This window comes from Haliotis rufescens, unplaced genomic scaffold, assembly GCF_023055435.1.
Source record: "Haliotis rufescens isolate VD_foot unplaced genomic scaffold, xgHalRufe1.0.p SCAF_6, whole genome shotgun sequence".
NCBI lineage: Eukaryota > Metazoa > Mollusca > Gastropoda > Lepetellida > Haliotidae > Haliotis > Haliotis rufescens.
In genome coordinates, this window is record NW_025964334.1 from 31,305,777 (window position 1) to 31,329,496 (window position 23,720).

At 43.1% G+C, this 23,720-nt stretch overlaps 1 protein-coding gene across 1 annotated transcript in view; it reads left to right on the forward strand.

Annotated features, from left to right (window-relative positions):
- Positions 1 to 23,720, forward strand: part of LOC124119157 — a 36,603-nt gene that overhangs the window by 7,155 nt on the left and 5,728 nt on the right. Inside the window, exons 3-24 of the mRNA XM_046481570.2 lie at positions 2,087 to 2,171; positions 2,704 to 2,901; positions 4,160 to 4,387; positions 5,093 to 5,284; positions 6,090 to 6,326; positions 7,124 to 7,189; positions 7,552 to 7,673; positions 10,013 to 10,076; positions 10,431 to 10,634; positions 10,836 to 11,054; positions 12,185 to 12,250; positions 12,770 to 12,891; positions 14,780 to 14,870; positions 14,999 to 15,193; positions 15,665 to 15,895; positions 16,210 to 16,266; positions 16,864 to 16,985; positions 17,442 to 17,556; positions 18,320 to 18,447; positions 19,035 to 19,116; positions 20,908 to 21,108; positions 22,122 to 22,364. Coding sequence (XP_046337526.2) covers positions 2,087 to 2,171; positions 2,704 to 2,901; positions 4,160 to 4,387; positions 5,093 to 5,284; positions 6,090 to 6,326; positions 7,124 to 7,189; positions 7,552 to 7,673; positions 10,013 to 10,076; positions 10,431 to 10,634; positions 10,836 to 11,054; positions 12,185 to 12,250; positions 12,770 to 12,891; positions 14,780 to 14,870; positions 14,999 to 15,193; positions 15,665 to 15,895; positions 16,210 to 16,266; positions 16,864 to 16,985; positions 17,442 to 17,556; positions 18,320 to 18,447; positions 19,035 to 19,116; positions 20,908 to 21,108; positions 22,122 to 22,364 — 3,268 coding nt within the window. The remainder of the gene's footprint in view (positions 1 to 2,086; positions 2,172 to 2,703; positions 2,902 to 4,159; positions 4,388 to 5,092; positions 5,285 to 6,089; positions 6,327 to 7,123; positions 7,190 to 7,551; positions 7,674 to 10,012; positions 10,077 to 10,430; positions 10,635 to 10,835; positions 11,055 to 12,184; positions 12,251 to 12,769; positions 12,892 to 14,779; positions 14,871 to 14,998; positions 15,194 to 15,664; positions 15,896 to 16,209; positions 16,267 to 16,863; positions 16,986 to 17,441; positions 17,557 to 18,319; positions 18,448 to 19,034; positions 19,117 to 20,907; positions 21,109 to 22,121; positions 22,365 to 23,720) is intronic.

A 23,720-nucleotide genomic window follows, 5' to 3' on the forward strand; every position in this document is an offset into this window, starting at 1 on the left:
AGAGTGATTGTAGACAATCGGATGTTTACATCTTGACTAGGGGCCGATTATAGACAATCTGATGTTTACATCTTGACTAGGGATTGATTGTAGACAATTGGATGCTTACATCTTGACTTGGAACCGATTGTAGACAATCTGATGTTTACATCTTGACTAGGGACCGATTGTAGACAATCCGATGTTTACATCTTGACTAGAGACCGATTGTAGACAATCTGATGTTTACATCTTGACTAGGGACCGATTGTAGACAATTTTATGTTTACTCCTTGACTAGAGAGCGATTGTAGACAATCTGATGTTTACATCTTGATCAGAGAGCGATTGTAGACAATCTGATGTTTACATCTTGACTAAAGAGCGATTGTTGACAATCTGATGTTTACATCTTGACTAGGGACCGATTATAGACAATCTGATATTTACATCTTGACTAGGGATTGATTGTAGACAATTGAATGATTATATCTTGACTTGGGACCGATTGTAGACAATCTGATGTTTACATCTTGACTAGGGACCGATTGTAGACAATCTAATGTTTACATCTTGACTAGGGACCGATTGTAGACAATCTGATGTTTACATCTTGACTAGGGACCGATTGTTGACAATCTGATGTTTACATCTTGACCAGAGACCGATTGTAGACATTTTGATGTTTACATCATGACCAGTGGCCTGTTGTACATAATCCGATGTTTACATCTTGAGCAGAGACCGATTGTAGACAATCTGATGTTTACATCTTGACTAGAGACCGATAGTAGACAATTTGATGTTTACACCTTGACCAGTGGTCTTCGTACATATTCCGATGTCAGATTATATTTCACTGTTTATTAATTAAGATACCCTGCTTCTGCTATATCTACATAGTGTCCTAACTATCATAGTTTAAACTACAAGCACCAGGGAACCCTGACTACCGATAAACAGATAATGGAATATTTGTAAAACCTATCCATTTGTGTTCAGGGTACTATATGTGCTTATATACCAGTATACATCAGTAATAATGACAACGTATACATGCAAGCTGGAATTCAAATAATCATAACACAAGTTATACAATGATATTATGTTGCCATAACAGTATTGCTGTTGAACGTTTGAATGCATTTTCAAGTTCAATACAGATTATGCCAAGCCTTAGTCCTGAAACAGGATCATTGCAAGGTGAGATCTCTGTCTGGCTTAAAACCAGTGCAGAGGAAAATAACTTGCTCCAAAGTTGTCACGCGTCAACGAACTTGGAGTTGATATGTCTACCTTTTATATCTTATTGGTAGACACGCTTCTTGTGTGAAGAAAGTGACCCATTGAAGACCAAGTGTAGGTAACCCTGTCATTTGACAAAGGGGCGCTGTCAATGACACGCATAATAGTTGCCAGCTAATATCAACAGAGACCCAAACACAAACGCGTTTATAAACACATTAAAATTAAATATCTTGTCCCTGTTCTATGGTCTGAGAAACATGTAACCGTCGATCAGTCTGTTTTCACCTAAATCAAAATGAACGTCAAACGTTCATATGCTGGATTAGGCAGTACGTTTGTCCTGTTTTGACAACCGAAGATTTTTTCAAAAAGAAAAAAACTAGATTCAAAACCTCAAAGGCGACATTGTAGAAATGCATATGATTTGCTCGTGACAGAACTTGTATGTTGTACAATGTACGGGGCCTAGTCGTCTGAGGTACTGCAAGTCAAGATCTAGAATTGCGTCCCGTATATTAGGCTTCGCAGAAACTTGTGATAACGGGTCCGAAAACTCGAATTATGTTTCTAGGTTTGTCAAGACCTGCTTCAGGTTTCCTACCACATCACACTGACACGCCGTGATTTAACTGGAATAATGGTCAAAGTGGCTTTAAATCAAACTCACTCACTCACTCACTCACTCACTCACTCACTCACTCAGGGTCCAAGATTGAATGAAACATTTAATACTGGCGATTACAGGTCTTAGAGTTAACCCTTTTTAACTAACCTCGGCAGAGAGATATTTTGGTAGATTATGAAAAGGGTATAATCTTACTCAATTTAAGAACCTCCTAACTAAGAATTCCCATTTCAGAATACGATCGTAGGTGCATCATTGGCCAGTTTAGGAGACGCGTCGGCATGTCCTCTACAATGTCCTTCTGATGTCGTGGTACGAGGTAAGACACATTTATGTCCTTTTTCTTTTCTATGACAAAGTACATGAGACTACACTGTAGAATTCGGAGTTTGTTGGTAGATGTGACTATCGGCCTGGGATCCGCTGACTTTGGGCTTGAATCCCAGAATCGCCCTGATAATGATCGTTAGTTTTTGCGGCGCCTATCCGCGTTCGTGTATTTTACCAAAATAGCAAAGATGTAGGAGTGCAACACTTTGTGCTCTCCTACCAGATTAGGCTTAACCACTGTTCAATGCGGCCACCGTGTTAAAGCGCGCGCGCACACACACACACGCACGCACGCACGCACGCACACACACGCACACACACACACACACACGCAAGCACACATACACAGACGCGAGCACACATACACACACACACACGCAAGCACACATACACACACGCAAGCACACACACACACGCTCTCTCTTTCTCTCTCACACACACATACGCTCTCTCACACACATTGTCACTTATGCCAACAACAAACTAAGGTTAACTCATTTTCTTTTCATTATCGTAATAAGACAGCCCCACGTGCACCGCAAACATCGTGTCTACCTACACCCAAACCAAGGTAAAGGCACAGTTTGGTGGAACATGCATTTACGGCCTTGATCATACCATATCCTTCAGGGATGCCAAGGACTACTGCGTCAACAACGGGCTCAAACTTGTGCAACTGCAGGATCCTGATAAACAGAAGAAGGTCTTCGAGGCAACAAGTAAGATACACATCGACACTACCTTTTCTAACACAGACCCTATAGTATGTGTATGCGGAATCAATTCAGTACCCGACCCGTGAAGACTCCGGGGTAGAATTGGTCTTCAGCAACCCATGCTTGCGGTAAAAAAGACGACTATTCTTGTCGTAAGAGGCGACTAACGGGATCCAGTGGTCAGGCTCACTGACTTAGTTGATGCATGTAATCGATCCCAATTGCGTGGACCGATGCTCATGATGTCAATCACTGGATTGTCTGGTCCAGACTCGATTATTTACAGACCGCCGATTATTTACATTGAACTTACAGGCACTTTTCAACTTTGCTTCTCCATGATGTTTTAAATCGTTTCGACATGTTAAACATATGTTAACCAGTTTTCCTGATTTTACAAGTTTTTGCGCTTGAAAACTAAATGTACAGTCTAAAAAACATCCGTAACAGTTTTAACAGTTGGCGAATTAAAACCGATATCACTCTCTTTCTTTTTTAATTACTTTTCTTTTCACAAGATAAGGTGCAACGCGCAATATATACTATATTCATTCTTCATAAAAGAGGAAAGTGACAGTGAACGTGAAAGAAAGTTTCAAGTGTTAATTTCTTTTTGTCCCCAGTACGTATTAAAATGCTATCACTTCCCCTGGCGACTATGCTTGTCGTAAGAGGCGACTAACGGGATCGGGTGGTCGGCTTCGCTGACTTTGTTGATGCATGTCATCGTATCCAATTTGCGTGGATCGATGTTCATGGTGTCAATTACTGGGTTGTCTGGTCCAGACTCGATTATTTACAGACCGCCGTCATATAACTGGAATATTGCCGAGTGCGGCGTTAAACAACAAACTAAACAATTCAGTACCAGGAGGACGCGGGATCGTCGAGGGTCATTAGGGATAATTAAGGATCATAAATGGTCATGAATGGTCATAGATTATCATAAAGGACGACGAAGCCTTGGAGGCAGTTTTTGCACAGGAATACATTACACTATGTTTCCCTCGTGATTGTGGGTTCAAGCAAGGTTTCAAATAAAAAACACAAAATAAATGAATCTCTGTTAAAAGCAGAGGCCGTTGCACGATTCCGACTACATCATAAGCTTCTGTTTATGAACCACTATCGGTTAGTGGTGATACCAGGTCTTCGCGAAAAGGTGAGCGTATCCTGCCCCACCGGTTGAGCATATATTATTCCAAGCATATATAATGATTTTAATTACTTGGGATGTTCCATGCTTTTATCTTTTCTGTAGACTGGATGCAGCACTGGATGCACCTGGAGAAGACGTCCGGGACGTGGCGCTGGGGAGGAGCAGTAGGGGAGGCCATGACAAACCCTCGATGGGAACAGATTCAGGACGCCACTAACTTTGACCGGGCATTCACCATGACAACGCTGAACCAGAACAAATTCCTGTGGAAAGGGGGGGACAACAGTTCGTCATATCGCCCAGTGTGCGAGGGGGCGGCTACAGAGTGTGGTGAGAATATTGATTCTGGATTGCCTGGTCCAGACTCGATTATTTTACAGACCGCCGTCATATAGCTGGAATATTGCTGAGCGTGGCGTTAAACAACAATCAAACAAAAAACCAAAACAAACAACATTTTCATTGCTAGGGTTTCGAACGTTGATTCAGTTCCTGTAAATGTGGTAAACGTCTAAGACCCGCATCACTTCTGTCTTGTCTTCCAACTGAAGAACACTGACCAAAGTGACGTAAAACTTGACTCACTAACTCTTACTCAAAAGGGGGGCACGGGTGGCCAAGTCGTCTCAGGTGCCGCAATTCGCTGTGCAGAGTTCCGTCTTTTTGGCACGCCAGAAACCTATGATTGTGGGTTTTAATCCCCGTTCGCCCCGATTATGTCTCTAGGTTTGTCAGCACCATACCCGTGATCTAGGGTTTCACCGAAGTGGTAAACGCCTAAGACCTGCATCATTTCGGGCTTTCCTCCCACATTAAACTGACACGCTGTGATATAACTGGGATACTGTTGAAAGCGGCGTTAAACACAACTGACTCACTCTTACTCAAATCGTTGGGTAGGATGTACTTCCGGTTGACCTCTTCCCGTTGGCATGTTTATTAATTTATGCAAGGCCGACGGTTCAAGCCGAGCGTGGGTGACGGGTCAAGCTGTTTCAAGGACATCAACACATTAGTTGAATATTTAACCAACAGTTTCAGGATCTCAGGGGTGTGCAGCAACCTTCACTGAAAGTGTGAAGAGTGGAATTGTTGATGGCAGGTGCTTTTATGGGGTCAGTGCTGGCAAGAAATACCCTGAAGCCCGATCTTCCTGTGAAAACAATGGACTGAAGCTGGCATGGGTACAGACACAGGCTACACAGGACTCTGTGAATCAGGCTACGGGTAAGAAGGGCAGCGTATGGTTCACGATGTCATTTTATTTAACTTGAGTAGCCTGGAATCACATCTGAAAATGTGCCCATGTTTTGGTTACATTTGTAATAAAAGACGCAATTAACAGATTTCTCTGTGTGAAGACTGGATGTGTGTGTGTGTGTGTGTGTGTGTGTGTGTGTGTGTGTGTGTTGGTGTGTGTGTGTTGGTGTGTGTGTGTTGGTGTGTGTGTTGGTGTGTTGGTGTGTGTGTGTGTGTGTTGGTGTGTGAGCTGGTGGTTCTGTTTGTTTCTAATTCATATTTCACTGCCAATAAGCATACGACGACAGCGGCATCTTGGTCCAGGAGAAGAGTCCGTGTAGTTCCCTAACATCCCATGCGTGTCGTAAGAGCCTAGACTGACAATAAGTCCCACAATTATAGTTATCTTTTTACAAAATACATATCTACAAAATACAGATAATAAAATCCAAACGGAGCCCAGAACAATCCTTACCAAATCATTCTCGACTTGAGTTGGACTCCTTTATCATTTTTCTCTAGGGTCTGGGTGACAGACCAGTTAGAGCCCCCCAAAATGAGAATCGGGTGCTTGGAATGTGTGACCTGGGTAATTGTGTGTTACCGCACGTGCATTGTTGTTCATGTTGCAAGCCACACGTTTGCCTGGCCTACACTCGGGCACTGATATTACTAACTGCAGATTAAAACACAATTTACTCACTCGCGTTTCAAGCAACCTATAAGGGAAATAGTAGAGCCGACCAGACCATGTGTATTTCCTGAGTATCTCAGTCTCTGGGATTGTTTACAGGGCTGAAGCAGTACTGGATTGGCCTGGAGAAGATAGGCGGAACGTGGACTTGGGTTGCTCCAGATGCGAGCAACAACGTGGACGCCTCTAGTGATGTTGGAGGACGTTGGCAGGGGAACAATGATGCCTCAAACGCTTATGTGAAAGATGCGAATCTGAAGAAAACAAACGGAAACCCAACACGGGACTTTGTATGCGAAGGGGCAACATCATTTGTAGTTACATCAACTGGTACAGGTGATGTTACATCGTACATTGGACCCGTGAAAATCCAGGGTAGATTAAGCCTTCAGCAACCCATGCTTGCAGTAAAAGGCGACTGTGGTTGTCGTAAGAGCCGACTGAGAGGGTCGGGTGGTCAGGTTCGATGACTTGGTTGGTGCATGTCATCGTATCCTAATTGCTTGGATCGATGGTCATGATGTCAATCACTAGTTGTCTGATCCAGACTCCAGGGTCGGAGTCAGTGTATCGTGTGTGAGTGTTGTATCCAGGTTAAAGTATCACTGTTAAATCGGCAACCCGGACTCGTCCAACACACACACACTCACTCACTCACTCACTCACTCACTCACGCACTCACTCACTCACTCACTCATTCACTCACTCACTCACTCACTCACTCACACACACACACACACACACTCACTCACTCACTCACTCACTCACTCACTCACTCACTCACTCACACACACACACATACGCGTCGCTACATAAGTGCAATAATCTTGAACGCGGCGTTAAACCCCATTTCACCCCAACTTCAATCACCTGTTGGGGCATATACTATAAAGCGTGTGAGAGTGGTCCCACATATGCTTGGTGCAAGTTGTCACGTCATAGAGAAAAGAATATCCATGTATATATATTAGCACAATGGCGTGCGAGTTGGTTGTGTTGTTTCATGTTTTTGCAGAAACTACATGCAACGAGATTCAAATCTACTGAAGGAACAAAACCTTTGTATATAACTCTGCTAAAACAACCACAACGATAATAGAGCATTACATTGTGTTTTTCTGGCCGCGTTTCAGGCTCTCCCTCCGCCGGCTCCTGTCTCTGTGTGAACAATGCTTCTGCCACGGCGTTTTCAACTTCAGGTTGAGTAACTCAATATGCTTTCGTTTATCCTGTATCAAATTCTAAGGTACACTTCTATTTCTTATAACCGTACTTTAAAGACGCAAGTTTCAACGCCACATATTTTCCTGCCTGGATGTACAAGAGCGGACGCAGTATTTTATTAAGAAGGGTCACTTAAATACACTTCACACAAATATGTCCGAACGGTATCAGAGTGCTGCAAGCGTACAATCTGTCTGAGTTTTTGGCATCAGTCTCAATTCTATGAAGACATTCGGAAACGAAATAGTGTTAATAATAAATTGCGTGCAATTATAACAAGCAGACAACAAATATTTTGCCTTACTGACGACACTTTCATGACCTATATCTGATACAGGGGGTGCTGAAGTGGTCTCAGTGTCCACCTGTTTCACTGCGACCGGAAGCGTCCGAACTGGTGACCTGTTCGGCAGCTTGGCAACTCTTTCTTTCTACGAAGTGAACCGACCAGGTCTGAATGTAAGAGCCTTTATTTAACATTATTTTGAGACTGTGAACTCGGGTATGTACCTTCACATTGTAAAGGACAAACGACTAAATGTCGGAGGTTGTATTTGGTAGTTTCGTCCCACTTTACAGTATTGAACTTAGTCGTGAACTTACTTATACATCACCTTAGGATTATTACCACATACCGTATCGCAAAAATATAGATCCTGAAAGGCAGTGATATTATGATACCAACGACCAGTGAATGTCCGGGGGTAGAACCGGCAGGGTTCGCGCAAAGTTCATGCACGGAGTATGGTTCCATGTGTCATGAGTTATAAATGGCCTCATTTTATTAGTTGATGAGAATGTATATACATATGTCACTTCCAGGTCATATGTATTCACAGGCGATGTGATAACGTAGTGTATTTTGTAGGATTATATGCTCCTTTTATGAGTGAGTGAGTGTGGTTTTGCGCCGCTTTTAGCAATATTCCAGCAATATCATGGCGGGGGACACCAGAGATGGGCTTCACACATTGTACCCATGTCGGGAATCGAACCCGGGTCTTCGGCGTGCTCCTTTTATGAAATTTGTTCCTTTGGACTACTTTTCTCTTTGGGAATTATTCCCATGGAACAGTTTTACTTGGACATTTTTTTCCACGGTACGTAAAACTTGCAATAATTATTATATAATATCCAGGTACAAGTATCTGCTCAAATGCGGTTTTGTTTGTTCTCCGACCAGTGAATCCGTTTGCATTCCACTTATCATTCTCAACTCCCTGGGGAATATACAACCCAAGATGCCTACGGGCGCTAGGGTTGTTTTTACATCCGACTCACATATCGGGTACCCATTCCCTGCTGGGTGAACAGAGGCACATTTGAACTAAGTCACTTGCCCAGGGTGACACCACACGTCTTGACACTTGTGTTTCGGGTGTATGTACGTATTCGTGTTTCCGCCATCAGGTCATCTGCCATCGGACGAGTGTGTTCCTTTGAGTGCACAGGGTGTATGTACTGTACACTAGGGGTATTGACAACACTGTAAAGATATGTATACATTGATGGTCCCGAGGCTGAATAACAACCCGGTCACTAGCGGGATACGATTTCAGCACCTGGCGCTTTTGACCGCTTGCCCACTGCGTCCCCAACATCCGTTAACAACAAATTCCATGTGGAATGACCATCGTTGACATATACAACACCCGTGAAGCATTGGCGATGTAGGAGAGCGTATGCATGTTAAAATCCGAGAGAAAAGTAATGTGTTGTAATATTTTGAGGTGAAACACGTTTGGACGTCAACATCTGTTAATGCACATGGACGTCAGTTTCGCGGTCATGTGGTACGCCGCTCTTCAGTGAACGTGAACTTAACATTAAAAGGCGTTTCTAATGTATAATGTTTAATTTACATGAAGACAACTCATTTTACCGTGTCTTGTATATGAGTTAAGCGCATAAATCATTTATGTTTGAAAACTATAACACCAGGGAACCTAGCTGCCTAATGCTTGGGACTTATTGCTTTGATCTTCATCGGTGCTAATTATCTAGCTGGCTTCCATTTGACCTCCAAGATGCAGACCTTCCAAAAAGCAGTTAAAATTAGCTCACTATTTAATTGGGCCATGCTGGTCACACCTAATTAATGAATGGACTGGTCAACTCCCCTGCTATGAGGGATTATCAATATGTTGAGACAATGAGCAGTAGTGGACAACAACAACATTGTCTTAAAAAAACTCCTCCTTTCTTTAATCTGCTCCCGGTACATCACAAATCTTACTCAAACATTACCTTTAAACAAGTAGTGGGATTTGTGTAAGAATATACCAAATGTTCTCAATCACTAATACTTCCTTCTCTTGTGTATGGTATAACATATAACTATATTTGAACATGAGCTTTCACCTATCAGTGCTTATCACCCCCGGCCTCCCGTTTGCCCAATGTCCATTGCCTATTACCTATCAATGATAACTTAAGTGCTGGCTTCCATACTATCAGCGCTAATTACTGTAAAGTATTGGCTTCCATTGTCTATTGCTAATCAGCGCCAGTCATCTGTTGGCTTCGCTTGTTTGTTTCCACCCCTTGTCAGTTTCCACATTTTGTTATCTTATTTATTTTGTTGTCCTAACATGAATATATATAATATAGACAACAAAATTATATATACTTATATATGCTCTCTGCCTCATGGTATTCATTCACCTGATGAAGGAGTAAGCATGTACTCCGAAACGTTGTGTTCCTCATAATACAGAAGTAGCCATCCATAAATTCTCTTCATGTGTATCACTTCTAAATGCCTTTCAAAGACCTATGATATATCAATTATTTCACAGACGGTGTGGGTGCTAAGCACCCATCTTGATGCACGTGCCAACACTTCCTGCACAAATGGAGGAGGTAAGTCTACCGGAACTCATTACAGAGAGGGGTAGTCGATACAAGCAGGTTATCGATACATTTTACATAATCATTTTAATGATATCTTTGTGTTTGTTTAAGGCCACACTCAGCAATATTACAGCTAGATGAAGGCGGACTAACGGGATCGGGTGGTCAGGCCCGCTGACTTGGTTTATGCATGTGATCGTATCCAAATTGCGTGGATCGATGCTCATGAAGTCAATCTCTGGATTGTTTGGTCTAGATTCGTTTATTTACAGACCACCGTCATTTAGCTGGAATATTGAGTGCGGCCTTAAACGTAGTTCATAGTTCATACGTCATAGTTCCGTCCACTATTTACCTCATCAGGACCAACGACGACTATCAAAGCTCAAGGCTGCAGGGTGTATTTCTCAGAAAGTGTCGTTGAGGCTGTGGTTGACGACAGGTGTATCTATGGCGTAAACAGCAATGTTAAGCGGGCCGCTGCTCGAGCTCTGTGCGAAGACAAGGGATTAAGACTGGCCTGGGTGGAAACACAGGCTACCCAGGATAAAATATCAGCTGCAACAGGTAAAATATAGACCAAATTAGTTTTCTGGCATCATTTATGCAAACAGCGTTTCATAGATATTACTGAGATATTGCTGATATCGGCGTAAATCCATACTCACGCACACACTCACTCAACCACTCAAGCGCGCGCACCCAACCACCCTCACTCACTCAACCACAACCAAACACCCACCCACTCACTCACTCGTATTTCTGCAGGTTTCAGTCAGTATTGGGTTGGCCTGGAACAGATAAGCGGAGCGTGGACGTGGCTATCAATAGACGGCGACAGCAACACGGACGCCTCTAGCGACGTGGTGGGACGTTGGAATGGGAACAACGACGATCAGTACGCTTATGTACAAGGGTCGAAACTCAAGAAATCTAATCCAAACCCCTCGAAGAAGGTCGTATGTCAAGAAGTAGGGAGAACCATTGGTAAATGTTTGGGAATGCAAGCTGAGTCTGAGTGAATGGAGTTTTACGCCTTCGTCAGAAATATTGGATCTGGAACAGGCTTGTTTCTAGTTGGTGCCCGACACCGAGTGTTAGTATCCAGCATTGGTGGTTCAACGGTCGTTTTTTAAAAAAACAACAACCCATATATCATTATTTCCAATATCCTGTCCAACAATGTATTGTTTTGTTATAGAAATGGCTTCACTCGACAAACTTAATAAGTTTGGCGATGTATATATTTGTGTGTGTGAACTTTGGAAAACAGTTTGCAAACTAATTTGTAAAGTTCGAGAAACTGTTGGCGAGGAATAGAATCGGTTTCTATTCTCACTAATATTTTGGCCAACATTTTAGCCTTTTCAAACTCAATTTTGACGTGTGAATGGTTGGCAAATTTATGTTGGTCGCATACAACCAATCGGATACTGCGAGGACAGCACATGATTTTTACTTAGGTCTGCTACAAAATGGCTTCGACCGCCTCCGTGGTCAAGTGGTAGAGCGACCGCCCGGAGAGCGGAATGTCCGGGCTTCGATCCCCGTTCGCGTCATTACCAAAAGACGCTAAAAGATGGTACTTGTTTGATACCCTGTCTGGCGCACGGCATTAATGGGCTCAAACAAGGACTGGTCGGCTCGGAGTCAGTATGTCACTTTGGCGGTTATTTTAAAGAGAGTATATGGTAATTGGTGTTTTTTTCCCGGCATGTATGTTTTGAAGTGACACGGTGTGTGTACCTTCCCCCAAAATTCGTAATAGTCACTGTTGGCGCTACGATCGAGCCTGGACATTCCAGCCTAGTTTGGCAAGGGTGGAAACTGGACTTTTACAGTCAGGTAATTCCCTTGCCTCGGGAAGATTATGTTTGCCTGACTATAGGGACAGCATGTTGAAACTAGGGAGGGAAGTCCTTATCCTACAAGACGTTCCCAGTAAATGTCGATATGACGCTTGTTTTAGTCATTTAACGTGTCCATGTTTAACGTCGTGTCATCCGAAACGGTTGATCATAGGTCCAGGGTATTCATCATAACAAAATGGAGATTTGAGACACAGGATATTCGAGGATAATGCCTCTCACACAACCCTCATTTGTTTACCCTCGCAGATGGTCCAACCATTGGCACTTGCATGTGTGTCACCGCAGCCCTATCCCCTGCATTCTCTTTCTGGGGTAAGTAAACCTCATTATCTCGAATTCCTGGTGACCAGGTGCTAAATAGACATCGAGTTATCCGTACTTCGATACAAGCAGAGTACGTATTTTAGACCATAGTGCCGACAAGGGATCTATCGAGTCCATTAACTAACGTCGTCTTGAGAGGTAGTAAATTTCGAGTTAATAAGTTTGCACTGTACCTATAAATCAGTCACATCACGTAAGTCGAAATTGCTTATATGATCAGCGTTGCCATACACACATGGTGCAATCAGTATGGAGTCCTTCTGTAATTTCCATACAATCAAACGGGGGGGGGGGGGGGGGGTCGCCATACGGTTACGTCACCTCCGTCTCTTTATCACTTTCTCCTTGCAAGCGGACGTATAACTCGAAGTAAGTTTATATATTAATAACTATATAGTGTCATTTTGGCTTAAGGACAAAAATGTAGGATGGATGGATAATGGATAAGCAAAAAAGTACTTTGTTGTGGCAATGGATGGTGTTTATATACAAACAACTCTTTGACAGGTATCCCAGTGACGGTGTTAAAAGGTGAATGTTTTCCAAGCGCTGGGAGCGGTAGGACGGGCGACTTCTTCGGACAAACTGCCTCACTTGAGTTCTATGAACTGGTGAGACCAGGTTCTGGCGTAAGTGCATATATTCTCACAACACACATATATAACGAATACAGAACATATTCATTGATGCGTGGGAATTCCGAGTAAGATGAGGTGAGGTAAAATCGGGATTAACGTCGCCAAGATTATTGCACTTATATAGCGACGTGCATGCACGCGTGTGTGTGGCTGCTTGTACTAGTCCGGACTGGTGCCGATTTATAGTGCTAGCTCACTGAGATACCATGCCGCAGTTTAACATCAATACCCCACTCAGACACAGTATACTGACTCCGAGCCGACCAGTCCTTGTTTTAGCCCCTTATGCCGAGCGCCAGACAGGGTAACAACAAGTACCATGTTTAAACGTCTTTTGGTATGAACCCCGGACCTTCCGCTCTCCGGGCGGACGCTCTACCACCAGACCACGGAGGCGGTCTCCGAGTAAGGAAAAGTATGCTTGTCTTTAGAGACGACTAAATGGATCGTGTGGTCTGGCTCGGTGTCTGATTGCATGTTACCGTATCTCAATTGCGTGGTTCAATGATGTTAATGGATTGTCTAGTCCAGATTTGATTATTTACAGAGCGCTGTCATATTGTTGAATTATTAATGAGTCCCGTGTTACACAACAAACACACATTTATTGAACCTATCGACTAATGGTACGAGTTGTCACATACAGTAAACTACATTTATAACGAAAACTCTATTACGAACTAACGGATATAACGAACTTATTTTGTACGTCCCTGCCATTTGTGTATATATGGTTGTAACGAACGACGGTTATAACGAACTAAAAATCGTGGTCCCTTTGAGTTCGTTATAACCATAGTTTACTGTATGTCGTCGAGTGAAAAAGAGAGGAAATGAATTTTATGCATGAGAATACAGGATGACAGTGTTTACGTTTACGTTGAACTTGTAAATACAGACTCACAACGTATTGTTTGCGGGCGATTCTAACACGGAAATCACCAATTTACATGAATACTGTGGTTTGTTTGTTTCCTTGTTGTTTAACGCCGCACTCAGCAATATTTCAGCTTTATAACGGCGGTTTATAAATACAGTAAACTACGGTTATAACGAGCTCAAAGGGACCACTTAGTTTAGTTCGTTGTAACCGTAGTTATCTATAAGCAAATGTACGGAATATATACAGCAAATAGACAGGACCAAAAAATAGTTCGTTATAACCGTACTTTGCTGTAAATCGAGTCCGGTAACGGTTCTGGACGTTCTCAAGGGGTGGATGAATCCCTATGTATTACCATGTATTTGCAGCGTTTTTTTATAATAATTCTTAGAAAATCAACTTGGGTCAAAAACCTTCTGTAAACTTCAAAACCGGCCTGTTAAACACAGTTGAGCCTTACCGATTCATTTAATGTTAGTATCCGTCTCAAACATGCAGTTGAAGTCAATTCTCATTCATATCAACACGTCTAATAACTTTCATAAAGATAGGGGTGCGCTCGGGTAGCCTTGTGGTTAAAGCGTTCGCTCATCACGCCGAAGACCCGGGTTCGATTCCCGACATGGGTACATTGTGTGAAGCCCATTTCTGGTGTCCCCCGCCGTGATATTTCTGGAATATTATTGCTAAAAGCGGCGTAAAACCATACTCACTCATAAAGATATGTAAAGCATATCCGGTGGACCAAAACGGTTCTCACTCTGCCTTTTCCTTTTTGGAACCGACTGGAAACAATCATGCATATATATGTCATGGGGTAACAAGCTTCTGTGTATGATTGACCTATGAAAGAATACATGCGTGTCTTTTAAATGCATATCCTGGAAGAAGACTGATGTTGGCTTAAATGGAAGTGAAGTATTAAAAATATAAATATTGTAAAAAGTGGTACCATCTGATTCATGTCCCTCATGTCCTTCATGTCCTTTGTTTCAGTCTGTTTGGGTGCTTAGCAGCAACCTGAGCCAGGTCTCAAGCCAGAGATGCAACACTAACCTCTTGTGCACAGACGAAACCATCGTTAGAAGTAAGTCTCGCAGAACATTCTCATACAGCAAAACCCGGCTCCCTTTTTGTTGAACAAATTGCATTTTTCAAAGTAACTCCGACTGAAATCTGTTTGCTTCGTTACTTTATATCTACTTTCTTTACCAGACAGCGACGAATGTTCTACAAGTTTTGCCGGCTACGACTACATGAAGTCAAATACTCAGTTCGGTAGCACCTGTGTCTACGGTCTAAATCACGTACTGTCCTACAGCCAAGCCAAGGCCTATTGTGAGGTCAACGGCCTGAAACTGGTGCAACTGCAGGATCCTCAGAAGCAGAAGAAGGTCTTTGAAGCCACAGGTAATTGTCCATTTTGCTTTTAAATTTATATCAACATGTGCATTCCGTGCTCCTAGAGCAAACTCACTGAGAACGTTTTGTGAGATGAAACTGAAGTTAATGATCTAAATGTTCGGCTCTAAGATGACCATATTTTATGAATGACTCTGTAGTAAACGAACAATTCATGATACAGTAAACTACTGGTTATAACGAACTCAAAGGGACCACTACTTTTAATTCGTTGTAACCGTAGTTCGCTATAAGCAAATGTACGGAATATATACAGCAAATAGACAGGACCAAAAATAGTTCGTTATATCCGTCAGTTCGTTATAAGCGTGTTCGTTATAACCGTACTTTGCTGTACTTAATATAAAGGACGACGAAGCCATGGAGACCCCATGTTTTCCCCATTATAGTGTGTTCAAACAGAAGTTCAAAGCATATCATTCTCCATTTAGGATGTTCCATGCTTACATTTCCCTGTAGGGTATAGCCAGCACTGGATGCACCTGGAGAAGACGTCCGGGACGTGGCGCTGGGGAGGAGCTGGAGGGGAGGCCATGACGAACGCTCGATGGGAACAGAGTCAGGATGCCGATAACTATGACCGGGCATTCACCATGACAACGCTGAACCAGAACAAATTCTTGTGGAAGGGTGGCGACGAAAGCTTGTCATATCGTCCTGTATGTGAAGGGCGGGCTTCGGGATGCTCCCGTAAGTAAAGAAAACCAAACTAGAAATTATGTATGTATACTAGTATCGCTTAATGTAATAAGGGCATATTATAAAACCATTGCTTTTCTGTATATATTACATAAATTAAAAGAAAAAAAGAAAATATTTGAAGTTTGTTTCGTTCATTTTCTTTCTTTTTTTTTTTATTAATAAAAGGCTCGCAGTAGGTCGATACACATTTTCTTGACGTATTCATTGATTCATGTGCATATGCATCTTCCCGAGGCAAGGGAGTTAACTTGCCTCGGGAAGATGCTTCATATGCTTATTTTAATATGTTTTTCTTTGTACAGCACGAGGAACCTGCATGTGTGTGAACAGCCAAACGGCTCTTGCTCTTGTTCTTCCAGGTAAAGAAACGTCTCATATATCATGCATCCCACAATAGGATAAACAATGTTTGTAGATCAGACATGTAATTAAAGACTCATTGTGAAGACATCAAACCGTTAGGGATAGCAACATCGATATCTTAATTGGATGTAACGTCGTTTCGGAACTACTCCTTGCCTCTTCATCATGCTCTCCCGACTGCTAAATGCACATAAAAAACTGACATGTTGCAACATTTGAAAAACTATATAATTAAGATCAGTATCAGGAAAGCAGTTAAAAATATAAGACGTCAGCTCCAGAGATTAACTCGATTATTGGGCGAAACATATTCCATTAGGCGTAAAAGGCAAAATAGGGGTTTAAACTACGTACATGAAACACTACAATCAGTGACGACACCAGGTGTTTGCAAAAAGGGTAAGCATGTCCTGCCCTACCGGTAGCACCCGCCATTCAAACAATTTGCATAAAAAAGTAACTGTTTATATTTTCCGTAATTTGAAAACATTTCTTTTTTAATTCATAACAATTTGAAATGCCTACGCTTCCTATGTTTCCATGTCAATGCTACCTGTGTCAACATGTAACGGATGCATTTTGAATATCTTCAGCTGCCCTGAAAGTGTTGAGCAAGTCTGATTGTTACATAGCCACAGGAGACGTTACCAACGGTACAACCTTTGGGAGGGACTTATCCACGATGTTCTTTGAACTGACGAACGCCAATGGCAGTGTACGTCAGACAAACTGTTAACTACTTTGTTTTAAAGTCTCTTAGAGTTCTTTGACAATTGTAGGAGTGAGTGAGTTGGGGTTAACGCTGCTTTTAACAGTATTCCAGTTATATCACGGCGTGTCAGCTTAATGTGGGAGGAAAGCCCGAAGTGATGCAGGTCTCAGACCTCGGTGAAACCCACGAGCACGGGTATGGTGCTGACAAACCTAGAAACAATCGGGGCGAACCGGGATTCGGGATCCACAATCATAGGTTTCTGGCGTGTCCAAGGGCGAATCGCGGCGCCTAAGACGACAATTGTAGGAATATATGATACATATCGATTAAAGTTTGAAGAGAACAAAACCTTTCTCTTTTCGTCACGTTTCTCTGTGTGTGCATTCTTTCGTTCAATTCATGCTGTTCAAGTCTTCAATTGTTAACATATGCCTATACCTTGCATTCATCTTTCAGTCCGTATGGGTACTGAGCAGTGACGTCGATCAGAGCCCATATTCAAATTGTGGCCGTTTTGAAAAGGGTGATTGTCTCTGTACAACGGGCGTCGCGACAGGGGTTGCTGTTTACGGTAACGTTGTTCAAATACATAGAGCTCGATCTCAACTTACTGCACTGATAGGATGCATAGTGTGTATTTGTGTTCTTATGTATGTATGTATGTATGTATGCGTGTGTGTGTGTGTGTGTGTGTGTGTGTGTGTGTGTGTGTGTGTGTGTGTGTGTGTGTGTGTGAGTATGGTTATACGCCGCTTTTAGCAATATTCCAGCAATATCACGGGTGGGGGGGGGGGGGGGGGGGGGGACACCAGAAATGGGCTTCACACATTGTACCCATGTCGGGAATGGAACCCGGGTCTTCAGCGTGACGAGCGAACGCTTTAACCACAAGGCTACCCGACCGCCCTACACCAAATGAACAGTTATGGATCGAACAACAGTAAAGAGTCGAGTGTTCTGGCTCGGCCACAGTTTCTATGTTAACGGCAGAAATTGAGAGATATCGACACGATCGTGTTATGGGTTGTTGTTAAAAATGCGTTTTATTTCATATTTTGAGATACCGTACATACCAACCAAATCTTACTGTTCTAGGCCAACCAAGTACAGGTTGAAACCTGCAGAAATACGAATGAATGCGTGAGTGATTGGGGAACGTAAGTGAGTTGTGAACGCGTGTAAATGCGTGAGTGATTGAGTTGTGCATTCTTGCGTGAGTGAGTGAGTGTACAACATATGTCAGTCCTCTGTGTGTTTGTCCTGACTTCGGTAGTTTGCATCCCCGCTTTTTCAAAACCCTGGATCTTAACTGATGGTCTCCTGATTGCTTGCAGGAAGCCAAGTCACAGTGTCGTCGTATATCGGGGGCACCTGTTACAGGGCTACGGGGGACGAGGTTGCCGGTGATGATTATGGCTTCCCAGACGTACAGTTTGTTGCTTTGCAGGCCGATACCAACAGGGTAAACATGTATAACATGAACAGCTATTTATTTTGTTGTCAAGTACCCTGCAAGGTACAACATTGATCTTAACCGATGACCGCGCTCTGAGAGATCCCGCAGTTGTGCTTTGCACATTTTATTATAGTCAACGTCCACAATCAATAATTTTCGTAGGCATTTCCTATACATTAAAATAGCTTTACGTCTGCCATAATGCTTTAATCGCTCTGTGTCTGATGCGTATTGGCAGACTCCTTTTTTTACGGCGGTCTGGAAATAATCGAGTCCAGATAATTCAGTGTTTAACATCCTGAACATCGATCAACTTAATTGGGATACGATGACCAACCAAGTCATCGAGCCTGACCACCTTATCCATTTAGTCGCCTCTTACGACAAGCATAGGTTGCTGGGGACCTGCTCTAACCCGGAAGCCCCACTGGGGTCTAAGTCTTGTAAGCGTTGTGAACTTTCTGTCAGCATCAATTTCTCCCAACTGTTGCGGATAAACATAAAGAGTTTATTGTTCTGGTGGTACACTGTATACAGGACTTTGCAATAAATGTTTATATAAAATTATTAACGTTTTCTCCGAACTGTTCCAGATATTGCTCATGGAAAAGTCGGTCCTAGCGAAGGAATCGGATGTGTCCAAATGTCCGTGTGTTGACCAGACAGTGTACAAAGGTAGACACTTTCCTCTTGAAACATATTAACACTTTATATGATTAATCTTCATATACCATGACCACTGTACATAGCAAAGATATCACATGTACACATCTGTACTTTAATCGATTGTACATGATCTTTATATTAGTATCAATGTTCGGGAAGGTACGCCATATATATCTGCTTACCGAAATGTTCTTGTGGCATCAATCAAGAAAGCTGCCGAAATATACTTCAGTTCAGTTTGGTTTCGACTGGAAATACTTCCGACCATCTTAGTCGTATTATATTTAACCATGGGCGTTTGGCCATGGAGTCGTAACACACCTGTAAAGAATTAGAAATAGATCTATCCAGCTTACGTATGAGCGAGTGACCTGCCTTTTCCGCCGCTTGAAACGTTATGTAGTTGTACTGTGACTTGTCAGCTTGATGTGGGATGAAGTCCCGAAGTGATGCAGGTCTCGACGTTTACCACTTTGTACCACCAGTAGCACCAGTATGGTGTAACAAACCTAGAAACAATCAGGGCGAATCTGGAATTCGAATCCACGAGCATAGGTTTATGGCACGCCTAGGGGACACAGCTCTTCACATAAAATTGCAGAGCCTTAGACGACCGAGCCACCCGTGCCCCCAGATTTGAACGAGATTGGTTCCGACCTATCCTTTTTATCTTTATTTATCCGTAAATGACCCAAACCGATATTCAACCGAGTCGAAGTTTTAAACTTTTTGGGTTTTTGGACGAGTATTGATGTATGTGATATCAAACGACACAACGGTTAGATTGTATTTATTATTGAAAACCATGTTTCAATTTGTAAACAGTTAAAACCAGTGTCTCAAGTAAACAGTACAGCTACAGCTGCAGTGGTATCGAGGTTAGTGATGTCCTTTGATTGTGACATCATAGTAACCGATGACGTCACAGTGGTCTGCAAAGCATTGCGGTGCAATTTCATTGTAGCGATAACCCTTTGAGATATGGCTTGATTTCACCCGAGCGACATCTCCCGTGGAAGCCATTTTTGGATGTTATATTCCAGTGTTTCTTCATGGGCATCACATCATCACAAAAAGGGGGAGGATGTGAATAAATAAAGGTGTATTACAACCATATTCCTCGGCGCATAATCGTATCAGAGAAAATAGGAATGATGTTAACACATGTCCGTGTTACTTCGACAGTAGCTCATATTTAGGATATCCGACTCAGAGGCCAGGAGAACATGTTTGACTATATGAAGGTGTTACGTGTAGGATAAAGCACGTCCGAGTTTTTTTAATGATATTTAAAACCCGAGGGGGAAAGTAACTTAAAACAACATGAATAAACAGTTTTATGTTTCAAACATACTTTCCATGAACCGTAGGAAACGGACGTAAAATATCTGTTGCTGGCGTACTGAACTTGGAAAAAGTCATTCTTAAAAACGTTGTGATTTGTCAGCGCCTCTGTGGCCTAGTGGTACATTCACTGGGCTGCGGATGTTCGGGAATATACAGAAAACATTTGTCATTGATTTTACATTTCATTACATTGTGTTCAAATGCAAAATAAATTTCTAGCGAGAAACATGGATATGTTACAATCTAAACGGAACTTGTATTAATAAACTCCAGGGGATATAATAAGACATTATATAGCAAATATGCCTGAAATATCATATAAAATCCCGGGGATATTACAGCATCCCTATTTATGAGATTAAATCCCCCTGGAGAACAATAGCATAACGTCACTGGAGTTTTATAATTTAAAATGAGTACGTACTTAGGTATTGTCCACTCTGTACTTCCCAGGTAGTGCATCTTGTACTCAAGTATTCCAGCAAAGTCTGCCATCGGCAATGTCCCTGACAGCTAAGATAGGTGGTCGATGTCTCTATGGCGTCGACAGTACGATGAACTACGTGGAGGCCAAGACGTTCTGTGAAGTCAACAGTTTACGCCTTGTAAGGGTGGAAGATGACACGTTTGCCAGCAAACTCGAGGACGGAATAGGTAATACTATGTGATATTCGTTTGCGTAATAAAATAACCCACCTGGATCTCGTGCCCCTAAAAGAGAATACGTCAGCCATATTCCAGCTATTTCTCTGCGATGAGTTGTTAATCATGCTTGGGATGGACAAACCAGTGACTGAAAGCATAAGCAACGCCCTATGCCATCATAGCATGACGAGACGCCATCAGAGCATGGCGAGGCGCCAGCAGGTCATGACGAGATGCCATCAGCGCATGACGAGAGGCCAGCAGATCATGACGAGATGCCAGCAGGTCATGGCGAGACGCCATCAGGTCATGACCTGAGACGCCATCAGGTCATTACGAGACGCCATCAGGGCATGACGAGAGGCCAGCAGGTCTTGGCGAGACGCCATCAGTAATGGACCGGTCACTGCTTCAAGACGTTTCAAGATGTTTTTGCCTGAAAGAAGAAACCAAGCAGTCTTACATTTTTCAGAATACCCTGTATATCCGGTATGTTTTGAAAGCCTCAGGGAACAATTTTTTTTCTTGATAAAAAATCACTGTCCCCACAGAGTATTCTATTCTTGTCATACGATCAATTTTACAAATATTAGTTTGCATTTAACTAATCCACTGATGAGCAGGATACATTCACATTTTCGCGAACTCCTAGTATTATCACTATTTGCTAGTGTTTCATAATCTCATGTTCGTTGTATAGTCTGGTTCGTAAAATCGACTATGCTTTTGGCAGAGAATTCTTATGAAAATGGAAAGGGTTTTGTCACTTTTATTGACGCCTTCCAGGAGTTGAGCGAAATTAGAAAAAAGAAAAACAATATTGTTACTTTGGAAAGAACGATTTAGAATAAACCCCATTTCCACTTAGTACTGTAGCAATGCACCAAGAAACCAATCGTAGAACGTAAATGGAAATCGCACCCGGTTTTCATCATGGTATCGAATGTTTGAACTACTATGATAATTATCACGGAACAGGTTGGAACAAATGTATATATTCTTTTATATATGTTGATGTACAGGTTTTCAAACATATTGGGTCGGCTTGGAGAAGATCGGTGGGACGTGGACCTGGGTGGCCCCAAGTAGCAGCGCCAACAAAAATGCAGAGGCTGATGTAGCAGGACGCTGGCAAAGACCCAACATGGCCGCCAACTTTGACCGGGCGACGGTTCACGCCAGTGGTGGAACAAAGTTCAGGCTGAAAGGAACTAACGCAAACAGTAACAGAAGAGTGATATGTGAAGAAATTGTACCATGTTCAGGTGAGTCTCTCTGCACCTGTACTGAAACAGTGAGCGCCAGTGAGCGTGGATTATTTGATGAATTGATCAGGTGGTGTTGGTGGATGGTGGGTGTTTGTTGATGGATGGAGTCGGTGGTTGTTAGGTGGATGTGGGAGGAGGTTTCTGGGTAATGGGTCAAATAGCCGTTGAGGAAAGAGTATGTGGTGGTTGGGCGGATGTGGCATGTGGGAGTCGGTATGGGTGGTTGTTGATGGATGTGGCACGTGGGGGTTGTTGGTGGATGTGCCATGTGGTGGTTGGTGTGGGTGGCTGTTGGTGGATGTGGCATGTGGTAGTTGTTGGTGGAAATGGTATGTGGTGGTTGTTGGTGGATGTGGCATGTGGTGGTTGATGTGGGTGGCTGTTGATGGATGTGGCATGTGGTGGTTGTTGGTGGAAATGGCATGTGGTGGTTGTTGATGGTTGTGGAATGTGGTTGTTGTTGGTGGATGTGGCATGTGGAGGCTGGTGGATGTGGCATGTGATGGTTGGTGTGGATGGCATGTGGGAGTCGGTATGGATGGTTGTTGGTGGATGTGGCATGTGGTGGTTGTTGATGGTTGTGGAATGTGGTTGTTGTTGGTGGATGTGGCATGTGGAGGCTGGTGGATGTAGCATGTTTAGGTTGGTGGATGTGGCATGTGGTAGTTGGTGTGGATGGTTGTTGGTGGATGTGGCATGTGGTAGTTGTTGATGGTTGTGGAATGTGGTTGTTGTTGGTGGATGTGGCATGTGGAGGCTGGTGGATGTAGCATGTTTAGGTTGGTGGATGTGGCATGTGGTTGTTGGTGTGGATGGTTGTTGGTGGATGTGGCATGTGGTAGTTGTTGGTGGATGTGGCATGTGATGGTTGGTGTGGGTGGCATGTGGTGGTTGGTGTGGGTGGTTGTTGGTTGATGTGGCATGTGGTGGTCGTTTGTGGATGTGGCATGTGGTGGTTGTTGTTGGATGTGGCATGTGGTGGTTTGTGTGGGTGGTCGTTTGTGGATGTGGCATGTGGTGGTTGTTGGTGTGTGTGGCATGTGGTGGTTGGTGTGGGTGGTTGTTGGTGGGTGTGGCATGTGGTGGTTGTTGGTGGATGTGGCATGTGATGGTTGGTGTGGTCGGTTGTTGGAGGATGTGGAATGTGGTGGTTGCTGGTGGATGTGGCATGTAATGGTTGGTGTGGGGGGTTGTTGGTGGGTGTGGAATGTGGTGGTTGCTGGTGGATGTGGCATGTGATGGTTGGTGTGGGGGGTTGTTGGTGGGTGTGGCATGTGGTGGTTGTTGGTGGGTGTGGCATGTGATGGTTGTTGGTGGGTGTGGCATGTGGTGGTTGTTGGTAGGTGTGGCATG